At 50.2% G+C, this 15685-nt stretch overlaps 4 protein-coding genes across 8 annotated transcripts; 3 read left to right on the top strand and 1 right to left on the bottom strand.

Annotated features, from left to right (window-relative positions):
* Window positions 1-1279: 1279 nt before the first annotated feature.
* Window positions 1280-12839, bottom strand: LOC121589873 (arrestin domain-containing protein 17-like). 5 transcript variants are annotated; one of them, XM_041909088.1, is made up of 4 exons: window positions 12516-12839; window positions 2970-3113; window positions 2035-2853; window positions 1280-1952 (listed from the first exon to the last, which is right to left on the bottom strand). In XM_041909088.1, the coding sequence occupies exons 2-4, from the start codon at window positions 2998-3000 to the stop codon at window positions 1771-1773; spliced, it is 1032 nt and encodes a 343-aa protein (XP_041765022.1). In that variant the 5' UTR covers window positions 3001-3113; window positions 12516-12839; the 3' UTR covers window positions 1280-1770. The 5 variants fall into 5 exon arrangements, with proteins under 5 accessions (XP_041765022.1, XP_041765025.1, XP_041765023.1 ...); XM_041909091.1 differs by lacking the exon at window positions 12516-12839 and adding an exon at window positions 6861-6949; XM_041909089.1 differs by lacking the exon at window positions 12516-12839 and adding an exon at window positions 4916-5209.
* LOC121589875 (arrestin domain-containing protein 3-like) lies at window positions 5264-6976 on the top strand. Its single transcript, XM_041909094.1, has 3 exons — window positions 5264-5504; window positions 5589-6566; window positions 6683-6976. Exons 1-3 carry the CDS (start codon window positions 5384-5386, stop codon window positions 6802-6804), a joined length of 1221 nt encoding a protein of 406 aa, XP_041765028.1. The 5' UTR covers window positions 5264-5383; the 3' UTR covers window positions 6805-6976.
* LOC121589876 (arrestin domain-containing protein 3-like) lies at window positions 7094-10195 on the top strand. The gene is made up of 3 exons (XM_041909095.1): window positions 7094-8180; window positions 8261-9145; window positions 9228-10195. Exons 1-3 carry the CDS (start codon window positions 8063-8065, stop codon window positions 9383-9385), a joined length of 1161 nt encoding a protein of 386 aa, XP_041765029.1. The 5' UTR covers window positions 7094-8062; the 3' UTR covers window positions 9386-10195.
* Window positions 10821-15529, top strand: LOC121589874 (arrestin domain-containing protein 3-like). The gene is made up of 3 exons (XM_041909093.1): window positions 10821-11352; window positions 12884-13882; window positions 13971-15529. The coding sequence occupies exons 1-3, from the start codon at window positions 11238-11240 to the stop codon at window positions 14126-14128; spliced, it is 1272 nt and encodes a 423-aa protein (XP_041765027.1). The 5' UTR covers window positions 10821-11237; the 3' UTR covers window positions 14129-15529.
* Window positions 15530-15685: the final 156 nt, after the last annotated feature.

Below are 15685 nucleotides of genomic sequence, written 5' to 3' on the forward strand. Positions count from 1 at the left end.
GGTATACTTTCACCCGTTGCTCGTGACAACGCTTGCTTTAAACTAATCACACGGTTTGCAAAATCACTTTCTCGTCGTACCGGTGGTTGCTCTCTCGCTACTGCATACCGGTGTTCGCACGTGCATTCTTTTATATGGCGCGCCTGCTCCGACCAATCTCAATTGTAGCAATTGAGCGCCGTTTGAAAGCATGGTCGCGTGCACTTCCGTAAACCCCGACCGCGCTAGGCGCGAGAGTGTCGTGTGCAAACCATATGATGTGTTTGTGCGCGGTATCGACGAGATCGGTTTCCACTTTACCGGTGGTGTGTGCCCTATTTTTTTTTCTTATTTGCTGCATCATGCCATTTCAAACTATTTGACTCTCCCCCCCCCCCCCCCCCTCATCACCAAGCTGCTGATGCAATTCGTCGCAATAGTAATACGCGAAAAAGAAACCAAAACAAAACACGTGACGTAGGCATCTCGTGTTTTTCCGTTGTTGAACGTTTTGGTCGTCGAATCGAAAAGCCCTGATTATGCAGTTCTATGCTATACAGTCGGCTACAATTGTTTTTGCCGCATAGGTAGGCGTAGAAATTCAATCCCCACCACTACCGACATACGTATGTGTGTGTGGGGAGGCATGTTTCAATTCCGTCCCCGAACCCCTTCCCCCCCCCCCTGATGTCTAATCAAGCAGACAAACAAATAATAATCATCGGTCAACGACGCCAACAGCAGACACCACCTTTGCACGTCGCCGATGCTTTGCACACAACACCAACATTAGTATGACGCGTACCAGCTAGTGGGGCACGCAACGAGAGGCCCCTTTGTTCGGTTCGGCATGTAGCCCCACACTCTGAGGCTCGCATGTGTGTTGCACACGGAAACTAGCAGGAGCAGCAGCAGCGGTAGTAGCTGCGAGCTGCACAACCACCACCAATATAAGAGGGCCGGTGCAACGGTTCGAGTCAAGTCACTAATCAGTTCCTAGCCGAGCGACGACATCGTGCAATATTCCAAGCAATACTTTACGAGGTGTATTACAATACCAAACCAAACAAAACCAGCTGCAAGATGCCGTGCAAAACCTGCGTTGCCGGTAAGTAGTATCCGCCAATAGCGGATCTTTCAGTTGTGCTGTGACTGGGATTTTAACTAACCGAGGGAGCCTGTCTTTCATCACCACAGACTGTAAATGCACCAGCCCGAACTGTAGTGCCGGATGTGGCTGCGAGTCACGCTGCACCTGTCCGTGCAAAAATGGCGCTAAGGAAGGCTGCTGCAAGTAAATGCTAACCCACAGCACGAACCCCAGTACTAACCCAGCCGTTAAGCGCCGCCGGATTTCGGATCCTGGACAAAGTACGATCAAATTCAAACAGTATTAAGCCACGTAGCGGTTTTTTTCTTCTTCTTTTAAGTACACTTTTCATTCCCACCGATTCCCTGGTACGCCTGCAGCCCCGTGCAGCGCTTTTAAAACTATGTAAACATGTAAACATTGTAAAGTGAGATTCAAAATATACATCTCTACGGTATGTTGGGAGAGTATAACTAAACAAAATGCTCCAAAAAAATGCGTCACGCCTACTGAGATGGAAGCATCTCGTTCTGGGTTCACTGTTGTAGATAATGAGGTTTTAAGATCGCAGATGATCCTCCGAGCAGCGTTTGGAATTATTGGAAAAGTTTCATCGACCGAAATTGTCATTAGAGTTTGCCACGTGTTATGGTAAAGCTTTGTAATACGATTGGCCCCGACGATGTATCGATCAAGTGGGATCACTGCTTTGGCGGTAACGGTGGCTGTACTGGCATCGGTGGCAGCGGTGGCCACTGGATGTCGTTGAAGTTGTACGATGGGTACAGCGGTACGTACGGTTTGGTGCCTATGGCGTTGGTGTCCGTATCGTCGGTGATTACCACGGCCGCTGCATTCATCGCTTCCTCGTACGTTGGGGGAGCTGTAGAGAGGAGAGACAGAGAGAGAGAGAGATAAGACATCTTCTGAACATCTTCAACAACCGACGCTGTACGTGGACTTACGCAAATACTCCGGTGGAAGTGTCTGCTCACGCACCAAACCACTGGCGGAAGGTAGTGAGTTGCCGGGTGAGTTGCCGAAGCTGAAGCCAGCCTCCTGCCCACTACTCACACTCACAGCCGTCGCCTGCGGTACTGCAACCGTTACCGGCTGCTGGAACATCAGCGGAATCGTACCGATAATGAGCGGTATCTCCAGCACCGGATCCGAACCGCAGCCCTGCACCCGCACCGTCATATGCAACCGGTACGCCACCGAGATGAGATTCTGATCGCCGCAGGTCGGTATGACCGTGGGCACCACCAGCCGCTGCTCGTACTGCTTCTGTGCCTCGGGCGCCACCCCGTCCCCGATGTGCTTCACGATCGTGTGCGTCTCGCGGCGCGTCTTGCTCGACGGGTACTCCGCGTGGTACGTTATCTCCTGCAGCAGCTTCATGTTAACGCCCTCGATGATGCGCGACGACTGGTTGTGCAGATCGATCGTGAGCGGTATGGCCTGCCCGGGCACGTACCCCGTGAACGGTACGGTCACCTTCACGAACAGCGGTTTCGTACGCCAGAAGCCACAGCAGAACACGCGCGCATCTTCCATCCGGCTGGGCAGCCGGATCGAGGGCGCCTGCAGGTTCAGATCGCGCGGCTGCACCACGGTAAAGCCGACCTTGTGCGTTAGGTTAAACTTCCACGGCCGGTCCAACACGACCTGGGCCGTGTAGCGGCAGTGCCCGTACGTGCCCTCGAACGAGGTGGGCAGATGGGGCGGCAGCTCGCACGCAAACTCGTAGATGTGCTCCCCGGCCGGCAGTTCTGTGGGCGAGCCTGTGGGGGATGGGGAGAAACGAAAGAGAAGGATTTGTTAATACATATAGTTTTTTCCAATGGGAACTATGGGGTCGCGAAACGAGCAGACCAAAAACAGAGCTACGTTTTCGTACCATTCTGTTGCGCACCAACGAGCACCTTCATCGACGACAGGTGGTCCCGTTTGGCGGTGTAGTAGACCGTACGGCGTTGCCTGCCCTGGCCCCGCTTCTCTGACCACTGCACATTGCTGTAGCCGACTATTCGCAGTGTGATTTCTAGATGAGAGAGAGAGAGAGAGAGAAAAAGAGAGTGAAAGTGAGGAAAGAAAATAAACAAAAATCGGGGTCCACTACAACACTGTACTCTGATCGATCATGATCGTTCTCCAACCAATGTACAAGTTAGTGGTGGGAGCTCGGGATCAGACCTACCCGATTCCGCCTCCGAAATCAATTCCGAAGCTGATTCCGATGCAGGAATCAATTCTGATTCCGTATCCAATTCCGAAGCCAATTCCGGAGTCGATTTCTTAGTCGAAATCGGCTCCGGAATAGGAATAGACCTAGGAATCACAATTAGCTCCGGAAACGGAATCAGAATTGACATTCGAATTGGAATTAGCTCCGGAATGAAGAATCAGTTCTTGAATTTAAATAAGAAGTTTCAGAATCTCCCATGAGTATTGATCGTTTCGATTTCGGAATCGATTTCGATGAAAACTTGATTTTCCCATCACTAGTACAGATCGCGATATCAACATAACATCGCTTCCTTATGGTTGTGCTCTGTTTGTTTTTGCCGTGGACAAGAAGCTTTACAGAAGAAGAAACACATCACACACACACACTTCACCACACCATCGACCAAAAGCGAAATCTGACGTAGAAAAGTAGAAAGGCTACCGCGGACCCTGGGATCGCCCTTGGAAAGAGACGGACCCTCGCCTTCACCACCGCGTATCGTATCGTACCATTGAACTTCTTCGCCTCGGTCAGCTTGATCTGGACGTGGCCCGTCAGTTGCTGCCCGCTAAGGTACGCTCCCTGCGTGCTGTTGGTAAAGCGGATGTCACAGTGCACTTTCATGATGCCGCTGGCCTCTGGTTTGACGGGAGCAGTCTCCCTACTTCCTCCCTCTTCCCCTCTCTCACACGAAACCACAAAAGCACGCACGAAACTCTCACGAAACCCTGGGCAATGGCTAGCTGGCTGGCTACTACCACTACACTGCTCTCTATTATGATGTTCGCTCGTAACTGAACCGGCTCGGTGCGTTGATCGCGCCCTGAAGCTGCTCGGTATGTTTGTTTCAGTGGTGGCGCTTTTTTCTGTTAGGGGTGGTGGGAGCATGATGTCATACAGCCGAAGTGACCTTCTCACGAAGTATCACCACCAGCCGCGGGTTGGCGTTGTTTATACACGCTGATGTCGGGTGCTGTGTTGGTGAAGCCGAGGACCGGTGGCGTATTGGTGAAGCATAAACTGATTTCTCCCTTCGCGGGGCTATCACTGGGACCGTTAGACGGGGAGGGATGAGGAACGGGTGAGTTGCGTTTCATTGCAGGTTGTGGTCTCCCCCCCCCCCCCCCCCTGAAAGAACACACACATGCACACACACACACACACACATACACACGCGCAACATCAATTTGGGGCTAACGCTCTCTTCTCGCGATTAGCAAAACTGCCTTGAAGAATTCCGCTTCACGGAATGTTATAGCGTTCCCCCCCCTCCCCCCTCCAACAGTCCGACCGAGTCGGTTCATGTGGTTCTTTTTTTATTGCCGGGGTAACGATGATAGAGACAAAGCAAAACAGCACACCCTAATTCAGATCGGCTCGCATCGTTCAGTCTCAAGGCCAAGCTTCATCTTCGATGCATTATGTTTCGCGCATCACAGACTTATCATTATCAATCCGAACATTCGCCAATTCGGCATTAAATACCGCTGCTAAAGTTTGATGTTGAGATAAATTGTAAAGATCCTTTCAATGCACACACCAAACCCTTCTACAATGAGTCACCCATAAAGGTTCCTCGCACGGTTGGCAAGGCAAACCTTCATCCGGCCGCTTACGGCTTGTCAACACGCCTCTCCCAAAATCTGCACACGAAAGCTGATTGCTGTTGCAATGTCCGCGGTGGTGGCCTGCGACCTGCACTGATGCACACTGCCCGCCCAAACCCCAAAACACACAGCAGCACCTGATGATGGCGTGTGGCGAAAGGCGTGCAACCAACCATTACCTCGATCGATGTTGACGAAATGTGGGGCTTATCTTATCGAAACATCCATTAACAATTGAAAACAGGCCTCGTGGATGGGAAGCCGTCGCCCACCACCAGTCGCTAGTTAGATAAAGTGTTCCGTAGGGCTCATTCGGTTTCTGATAGGAGTTTCCCAGCGGGACGTTAGACGGGCACACGCTCGTTTCAGTGCGATTAGAATCGTGTAGGAGTGTGGTGTGCAGATACTTTGTGCAGTGCTTTTCAGGGGCACTGGATCCAGTCGTACATTGTCCAAAACCACAGCAATAGCTACAGCATGCCGGAAGCGTCCGAGTGTCAGATACGGTTTGATAATAACCCGTGCGGGGTCTATTTCCCCGGCCAGTCCCTGTCCGGGTACGTGGAGCTGCGCGTACTGGAAGCGTTCAAAGTAAAAGGTAAGGACGGTGGTACTACTGTCTGGAAGTAAAAAAAAAATATACCCAACATGAGTCACACACGCCGTGTACGCGCATTTGCAGGTGTCAGCCTGCAAATCAAAGGATTCGCCGAGGTGAAGTGGCCGGAGAGCAGCGGTACGGGCAAATCCCGCCGCACCGTGCACTACCACGGCCGGCAGGACTACATCAACACGGTCACGTACCTGCAGGGGTCACCGGAGGGCAACCCGTTCGATATTGCGCCCGGTACGCACACGTACCGATTCGGCTGCCTGCTGCCCCCCAATCTGCCCACCTCGTTCGAGGGCCAGCACGGGCATATACGGTACACGGTGCGGGTGGTGCTGCACCGCCCGTGGAAGGTGGATCCGACGTACAAGGTCGGCTTTACCGTGCTACGGCACGTGAATCTTAACGAGAATGCGCTCACGCTCGCGATGCCCTGCAAGCTGGAGCTGCAGAAGGTGTTCTGCTGCGGGCCGTGCGCCTCGGACCCGCTCCACATCTCGGCCCAGCTGCCGATCGGTGGGTACGTGCCCGGGCAAACGATTGCGGTGCGCATCGAGGCCACCAACCGGAGCAAGAAGCGGGTGAGCGAGTTCAGCACCAAGCTGCTGAAGAACGTGTGCTACATCAGCCAGACACCGTACAGCCGGGTGAAGCTCGAGCCGGAGGTGGTGGCGGAGGTGCGCTGTCCGGGGGTGGGGGCCGGCGAGCAGGGCACCTGGGATCAGTATCTGGCCATACCGGCCCTACCCTCGACCAGCAACCAGTGCCAGGTGCTGACGCTTGGGTATGAGGTCGAGGTGGAGGGCAAGATACCCGGCCCGAACATTAATCCGCGCGTCCGCATTCCGATAACGCTCGGCACGGTGCCGTTAGCGGCGCACGCCATCCCCAGGATGGAGATGAACTATCGGCTAGAAGCGCACCCCGTACCGGAGGCAACCGTGCCAGCCCCTGTCCCCGCCGTACAGGACCCATCGGCACCGCCAGTACCGTACGATCAGCTCAAACCCGTCACCCAAGTCACCGGAAGCGTACCCAACGATCAGCTACGTAAGGAGCGGCGCGCACGGTTGCGCATTTGGCAGAAACTGCCACCATGCCCCGCCGTTAGCAAACCGAAATTTAACGCAATCCGATTGTTTATCTATTTTTGGTTTCCGAAATAGCACCACCGACGTACGAGGAGGCGGTAGGATCCACGCCGGCCAACATACTGGAGGAAGGGGAAGAGAACACGGGCAGCAATAATTTCACACCACAGTACATGGTGTACCGTTTCGGCGAGTAAAAGCCCGGTGAAGCGGATGGAGCATGATTCAGCGTTGAAATACTTGAAACACTTACCAATCCACTAGGAAGCAGAACTCCACGCGGAATGAGTTCTTTTGCCGTTGCACAATTAGGATAAGTATCGTCTTTTTTTTCTCTTTTCCCTTAATAAACGTATTGCAATAAGTAAACACTGCTGTGATTGATTGAAAGGCAGCTCGACAACTGATTGGTGCAGCATTCCTTTGTAAGCAATAACACGCCCAGTGCCAAGTCTACTAAGTCTGCCCTAAACGAGGTAATGAGGATGGTGTGCCTACTTTTTTGCGCAAAAAATGTGAAACCCGAAACTGGCAACACTGCCACTACCTGTCAGGACCTAGCATGGCATCCCCGTTTCCGATTGGGCCAAAACTCCATCCGGAGCGATCCCGAACGCGGCGAGCGCGAGAGCAAATGCTCTCAATTTTTCACCCAAAAGAGCCAAACAAACATCGCATCCACCAGTGCTGCTGCTACTGCTGTTTGCGTCAAATGCACGAAACACGACCACGAACACAACACCACCCCGAGGCAGTCATAGCACGCGACGCCCCAAAAATCCAAAACATCCTTGTGCGATTTACGTGAAACGCAGCACACAGGACATACACACACACACACACACATCATCGGTATCGCATTTCCAAAAAACCCCACCCGGTTTTCCGGAGCCACCACCCCGGGTTTGGGCATCGGACGCATATTTGTGGCAAATAGAGATTTAGTGTGTGCGTGTGTTTGGAAAGAAAAGCGTAACCGCACACGATGGCGGCGTCCCAAGGACGAAGGTTCCGCGGTAGCGCCTCAGTTTTGTACAACCTGTTTCAAGTGTTTTAAGCTCGGAGTGTTCGGTGTTTGATAGTGGGTGCGTGAAAAGGCGCACCCGTTGCAAAAAAAAAACCGAAACCCATATCTCAGCAAGTGTCTAGAGGGCGGTTTTTTTGGATTTAGCAAAACGGTGAACAGTTCCTAGTTGTTTTTTTGTTTTACTAGCACGGACGATACAGCTACAGCACTGAGACGTCTCATCTAGCGGTGATGCAAGTGCCGCTGGAGTTGTGAAAGAATTCTAAGCTTCATCTTCATGCCGTGATAGGAATTCGAATTCGATGATTCAATGGTTTGCTAATCGATTCTATCGAAGGCTCCACCCGCCTACTTAGACCATACGAGTGTGACGCATCGAGGCTATGAAGCGCACCGTGTGACACGTGTGGTAAAAAAAAGAAAAAGAAATGCCCGACCCCGAGTGCCACATACGGTTCGATAACAACCCGTACGGCGTGTACCTGGCCGGGCAGACTCTCGCCGGCCAGGTGGAGCTCCGTTTGACAGAAATACTCAGTGTCATTGGTACGTTTTTGGGTGGTTTTACGGGGTATCGTTTCGCCTTGCTGGGCATGCTTGAAACTCCATTTGGATTTTTTTTGTAGGAATCTCTCTGCGGCTGGATGGGCTGACCGAAATCGAATGGTCGGAGGTCATCGAGTCGGGCACCGGCCATCAGCCAAGCGGCAGCCGCAAGACGACCCGCTACCACGGTCAGCAGACGCTGCTCAACTCCACCAGCTTCCTGTGCGGCTCGTCCGTCGGACCGGTGCGGGACCTTGCCATCGGAACGCATACGTATCATTTCTCCTGCGAGCTTCCTGCCCACCTGCCGACCTCGTTCGAGGGCTACCATGCACGGATCCGGTACACGGCGAAGGTGTCGGTGCACCGGACCAAGGCACGGGTCGACTCGATCGGGCAGGCCAGCTTCACCGTGCTGCGGCACCTGAACCTGAACGAGCACGGCGAGGTGCTGCTGCTGCCCGCCAAGAGCGAGCTGACGAAGGTGTTCTGCTGCGGGCCGTGCTCGTCCGAACCACTATACATATCGGCCCAGATAGCCCGCTGCGGCTACATCCCGGGCCAAACGATTGTGATGAAGATAGATGCGGTCAATCGAAGCCGCACGACCGTGACCGAGTTTCGCGTGAAGCTCGTGCAGAAGCTGTGCTACTCGAGCCAACAGCCGGCGGTGGAAACACGCACCGACGCACTGGTCGTGGCCGAGTCGCGCTGTTCCGGCGTTACCTCGGGTGAGGTGGTGAAGCATCAGCAAAATTTGCTTATCCCGGCCGTGCCACCGACCTACACGGACGGTGCGCCCATCTTCAGCGTCAACTACGAGCTGGAGGTGGAGGCACGGGTAACGGGGCCAAACATTAGTCCGCGGCTGGCGATGCCCATCACGATCGGGACGATAGCGCTGGAGCAGGCGGTGCCGAAGGAGAAGCTGAAGCCACTGACGAAACCACCGTGGGATCCGTTCAGTAAGTTTTGGCAGTAGGAAATCGAGTTCCGCAATTGGTGCCGGCATCATCATCCTAATCGTGATTTTTCCCTCCATCCCAGGTTCCCAGCACTACACGGACATCATCGGCACTCGGATACCGATCGGCAACGCCGTCCGCCGTTCGCAGGCAGGCCTGGAGGAACAACTGCCGAACGGTTCGAACAACGTGCGACTCCACTACATAGTGCACCGAAATGGTGGCGAACTTCCGCCATAAAAACTGAGGTTTGAGCAAACCGACACCAGACGACAACCGGCGGCGGCGAGCCGAGAAGAAAGGGAAAGAAGATTGTTGTTAAATTCAGGTTGCTTGCTATTTATACACTCAATTAGGTGTTAATTACGGGTTTTTTTTTTATGTTTGTCAATCGAGGAACGAAACAGAACGAAAAAGAGAGTACAAAGTCAAACGAAACGGCGCAAAAAGCAAAATCAAATGAAAAGAAAAACACGCACATGTCACTGGAGAATTTGCACCCACACTGCCTCTTGCCGCTTTTGGCATGCCTCAGCAAACGCTTACGAAATGATATACAAACAAAAAAACACACACAAATGCACGCACATAAATCGATCAGCACATCTCGTGCGAGGCACGGCGTGTGCCTTGGGTCGATTGCTTTAGGTTTTTAACAGATTAATATCAAACGCGCGCTAATGAATAGCCAAACTATTGCTTATTGTAATGTGGCGCGCACAGGAGCGCTTGCAACTCTCCCGGCAGAATTTCATTGCATCCACTATACCGCGCTCCAATGTATGTATGTATGTATGTATGCTGTTTGTACGCTTTTCCCTGGTGGCTATTATTGTACGTCTTTTTACTACTCGCCCAATTTTAAAACTACTACCGTAACGCTGGGAAGGCGAGCGTGTCTGTGGCGCTAACCTTACGTGCGCGCTTTGCTGTCGAAAACAAAAAAAAAACGAACTCAGAAGCGAATAACCTCCGCTAAACTACCTCAAGTGCCATTGAGATTTGTTGCAAATATACATAATATGCATATGTGAACAACATGCTGCTAGCTCTGGAAGAAACGGTGTTTGCTTAATTATGATCTTCTTGTAAAAAGAATACCGCGTACATCCGAATGTCTGATCAACTTCTCCATCTTTTAGATTGCACTAAAAGACTGTCTAAAACACTAAAAACAATACCAAACTATTGGACATCCTTTTCATATTGTGTAAGCCGTATTTTCTTTTCATAGATCGTTGGGTTCTGTGGGGGAAAACGGTCGGTACACGGATCGAACCACGACCAGACCGATCGGTTGTAAAAAAAAAGGCGGCAGGATTAATTATTCTGGACCATCGAATTGTTCCAATCAATTGGGAAACAAAGGAAGAAAATTATTTCCACGATTATTTTCCATGAAAATCAAATATAAAAAACGTACTAAAGGTAATAAAATTCATCGAATCGATGCATTATTGCCAAGGTTAGCAATTTAAAAACCACTCTATCTGGCAACATTGGACAGGTTGCTGTACCGTTCTCTTACTCACACAACCATACAAAGCAAAATATCTCACACATACGCACACCGGCACATTCGCCGCTCTTCTTGATTGCTCTCATGCGTGCGTTCAGTAAGCGAGAGAGACGGAGAGCGAGAGCAAATCCCCATGTCAATACACGAAGTCACGCAACCGGCGAGCGGTCGGACAGTTTCATCCGCGCTTGTTTGGTATTGCAGTCGGACGGCACCACTCGCCAAATTCGAAAACGGGTTCCGTGCACACAGTCTGTGCGTGTGTGTGTGTGCCTTCTGGCTGGGTCTTTTCTGAATTCCCCGGTGCCGAAACGACGGACCGAACGGGTCACACTGAAGTCATTCTTCCGTTTCTTTTGGCGTATCACCGCAGGGCTGGGCTGCTTTGATTCCCGCTTGGAAACGTGGCAAATACGGTGATTTTTGTGTGTGCAATTAAAGTGACGTCCACAAACCAAGTGTGTGTCCGTGTGTGCGTGTGTGAACATTGCGTAGGTGGTAAATATCTATTCCCTTAGGAAGGAAGCATAAAACGTAAGGACCACCACCGACCACCAACAACACAACGAAAGGATGGGGCTGAAGGATTGCACGATTGAGTTGGATAATCCGTACAACACGTACTATGCCGGCCAGACCGTGAATGGTCGAGTTACGTTTACGTTCGATTCGCCGAAAAAAATACGGGGTAAGTATGCTATGTACACCCTCCTCCACCCGGGGCTGTGATAACAACATATGGTAGTTTCTCGCAGTGGTATAGGTCGGCCGCACGGGGCGGGTTGTCTCCGAGAAAAGCCATCCAAGAGATGATAACCTCCCCGGTTTTCGGCTAAATATGCACGCGGGCATCTACAAATTGCGATGACATCATCTGTCAAAAAATGCTGTCGGCTACGATTAAGGACCACCGCAGTGCAACCAGCAATGGGTGAGGGCAACCCAAAGAAAAGGGACAGAAAGTTGGCTGGCGGACAAATCCATCAACATGCCCGACACACGCTGATGTTTCAATTGCGATTCCTCAGTGACAAACAGTTGGCAATGGGAAATCTAAGCAGGCAAGATTTTACATCACAGACACATGCACACCCTGGGTGACGATGGCTGCTTAATCATGCTCTTAACCCTGCAGTGCAGTGCACAACAGTACCGCCGTACACATCACACAAACACACTCACCCCCCCCCCCCCAATTACTTCAGCGCATTGGAATGCGTACGATCTTTGTGCGTTTGGTTGGGGCGCGATCGCTTATACTTAAACGTTCCGATTGGCCTTTGTTGAACCTAATCATGTGACTTCCAAAAATACTGTACCATGCTATGCTGGAGTAGTGTATGCTTTTTTGTGTATGAGTATCTCCTCTGCTGGGTAGAGTGATCTGGCGCACCCGAAACAGAACTAGCACAGCTCTAGTGCCCGCCACTGAGTATGTACATGTGTGTGGACAGAGCGCGTGTGTAAATGGGCCTCTTTTCTCCCTCCCCTCCCTCTATCAAACTGCTTGTGAAAAGAAGCTGCGGAAAAGCGTGAGCATGTTTATTTTTATATGCGGTTGTATGGGGCCGCTTCCATTGCCTGTCGGATTTTAACGCGTTTCACATGCTCGGCCGCGTGTGGGGTATACTTTCGAATCTTTGGCCGAACCAGAAAAAGGAAGCATAGAGTAGGTATTAAGTTCTGTTTTACAAAAAAAAGAAAAGGAGCAAATGAAGAGGCAAAAAATATTGAATGAAATTACTTTTACACTAACACCCTTTTTCCGCATAATTTTTCACTGCATAATTATTGGAGCGGTTCCGTTATTAATATTACACTTTTTACTGATTCTACCTGAAGTATGCTTACCTTGGGGTACTTCCGTATCGTGTGTTCCGTCAACATGTATTGACGACAGTACTACTGACACTTCCTGATGATGGTTCTATTTCAACTGCATTCCAAACCTTCTGAATGCGAATGGCCACACGGTCGTGGCGGAAGTAGCGTTTGAAATAAAATGAAAATTTCGTTTCCTTATCACATGTCGTTCCATATTGTTTACGAGCTGAATGAAACTGGCACAGTATGAAAACGATAGCAAAGCAATTCGACTAACAGCAACCGTGAAATTGTTTGCGCGCTCCAGAGCCTCCTGAGTTAATTGTTCTCCTCCTTTCCCCCAGCGAAACAAAACAAATACTCAAAGCTAATGTGACCATTTCGTTCGATTGCAGGCATTGTAATAAAGTTCGCCGGCGAAGCGGAAACCAAATGGAGCGAAACGGAGACGAAAACCGATCCGAACGGCAAGCAGTACGAATCGACGACGAACCTGACCGGGCAGGAGGAATACTTCCAGATACAGTACTACCTGCTCGGTGGTAAGAATGCGGCCGAATCGGAACTGCCGGCGGGAATGCACACCTACCCGTTTACCTGTGCCCTGCCGCCAACGCTACCGTCGTCGTTCGAGGGTGAATGGGGTTTCGTGCGCTACACCGTCAAGGTGACGCTCGATCGGCCGTGGAAGTTCGACCAGGACATCAAGATGGCATTCACCGTAATTTCGCCCGTCGATCTGAACTTGAATCCGCGCGTCAAAGACCCGTTCAAGCTGGAGCTGGAGAAAAAATTCTGCTGCTTCTGCTGCGCGTCCGGTCCGCTAAGTTTGATCGTGCACGTACCCGTGACCGGATTCGTTTCCGGCCAGTCCGTCCCGGTGACGATTGAGTGTGACAATGCGAGCAACGTGGGGGTGGAGAAGATCACGATCAATCTGCGCAAGCTGCTGGCCTTCCACGTGCACACGCCGCGGCGCGAAACGAAGCGCAAGAAGGAGCTGGTCACTACTATTTCGATGGGACCGGTCGAGGCAGGCAACAGCCAGACGTGGCAACAGTTTCTGCAGATACCGCCACTACCGCCATCGAATCTGGTCAACTGCGGAATCATTGATGTCGATTACGATATCAAAGTGGTTGCGGAAGCGACCGGCATGCATGCCAACCTGGACGGTAACATACCGATCGTGCTCGGTACGGTACCGCTCGAGTCGTTCCAGGCACCGCCACCCTACACCGATAATCCGCCGGTGTCGAGCGACATCATTGCGACCGAAACGGATCCATCCATGCTGCCGACGCAACCCGTCAGTCCGGCCAGTCCACCGAGCAATGGGGCGGGTGGTGCGCTCGGATGGAACGTGGGCGACAACAAAGCCTACCCGAACATACGTAAGTGTGGGAGAGGGTTTTGCAGAATCGAATCGAATCGAATCGAATCCAACGGTTAACCACGTACGGTATCTCTCATTGGTTTCAGCTCCACCAACGTTCGCCGAAACTTCGTACAAGGCGCCAACCATTTCGGGCAAAAATGACTCCGAGTTCACACGCATCGTTGGCGGGATTGAGTACGCGCCCCGGTATCCGACGTATGCGTTTACACCCTCAGCTCCACCACCACCACCCAATTATTGATAAACCGGGACAATCCAGTGCGGTCCATCATATGGTGCCTCGTTTCTTTTTGCACACCAATTTTCACCCTCGAATAGTTGACATCTTTTGCGTACTCATGAAGAGTACTCAGATGTTTATAATATAAATATTGATTCCGTTCTGAGTTTATATAAAGCACTTTCGATCACAAATATATTGATAAACCGATCGGGAGAGATATTTCCTGCGGGGAATGCACTTTTGTAACTATTTTCCACGTGCGCACAAAATATGCATGCGCTTCTCATTCGCACGCAATCATTTTACACTTCCTGCTGTCTCTTTCATATTATGCTTTACTTACACAAACACTCGCTTTTGGTCGATCGTTAACCATACAGTGTAAGCGTAGTTGTATTGCTACTGTTTTAAACATTAAGCTTGCTGCTTCCTTTTAATTAGCCTATACCGCGCAAGGCCAAAGGCCATTATAATGCAACATGTAGTGTAAGAAATATATAAAAAAGGACATTATAAACTAGTTGGGCAACGTTATAGCTCAGCACACATTAGAACAGTGCAAACTTATTGCACATACTTTTCGGTTTCTATAAACATATTTTGCAAAATGTAATCCTAGTTATTGTGGAAAACTACATCACATATAAGCCCATCTCCTTAGGACACATTCGTCACAATCGTTTTAAGTCAGTTCTAAAGGTTCTTAGTCATTTTGCAAAAGAAAAAAAAACTTTATCTATCTAACAATTACTTCAGTAAACCAGTAAACCAAGAAGAAGATGTAATGTTGAACGGGATTAAAGCGTGGCCGACATATACACAAACCTAGACGTATTAGAATGCAGTTGCCAAAACGAGAACGAGTTCCAGCTACTAAACAGCGAAACAATGAAATACGATACCGTTCACAGCAACAGTGCCTACAAGTTTTATATTAGCTGCGCGTGTGAGCACTCGGGAAGCTCAGGAACCATACAAACAACCTCAACTGAAAAGCATAGGACTGGTACGAAGTAACTACACATGTTTCGGTCTTTCCGAACAAACTGTCACAATCGAAAGACTGGTTGGATTCTGTCTACGCCGTGTGAATTATCCATCTTCCAAACATGTTTTAATGAATTGCCAGAAAGTGTAGGATGCGACAAAGTGGTGTTAAAAACATGGCATCTTTTAAAAGTGCGCCAAACATAATTAACAGGTGCTGGAAGAAGGCGCGACAGCTATTGATAGTGGCTTCTTGAAACGTTTAATGGGGTTGTCTATTTTGAAATTCAATCACAGCTTAAAACAATATTTATGAACGTTTCTGCAAACGAAACATTATTCGATCAAAATCACACTCAGTCGAAAGAAGGAAAAAAAACACTATATGTAACGAATTGTGTGATGTGTAATAAAATGAAATGACCTATAAAACATTCGTTCTCATAGTTTTCTCAATATTTTCTATACCTTATTTTCATTAGCACGTACGTCCCGAGGGCGGATTTTTTCTATCATATTTGCAAGGGTTTATTTACAAATGATGTACTATACAATCTTTCATTGCAGTTGAGAGTGTTGTGTGTGAAT

This window comes from Anopheles merus, chromosome 2R (genome assembly GCF_017562075.2).
Source record: "Anopheles merus strain MAF chromosome 2R, AmerM5.1, whole genome shotgun sequence".
In the NCBI taxonomy this organism is placed as follows: Eukaryota; Metazoa; Arthropoda; class Insecta; order Diptera; family Culicidae; genus Anopheles; species Anopheles merus.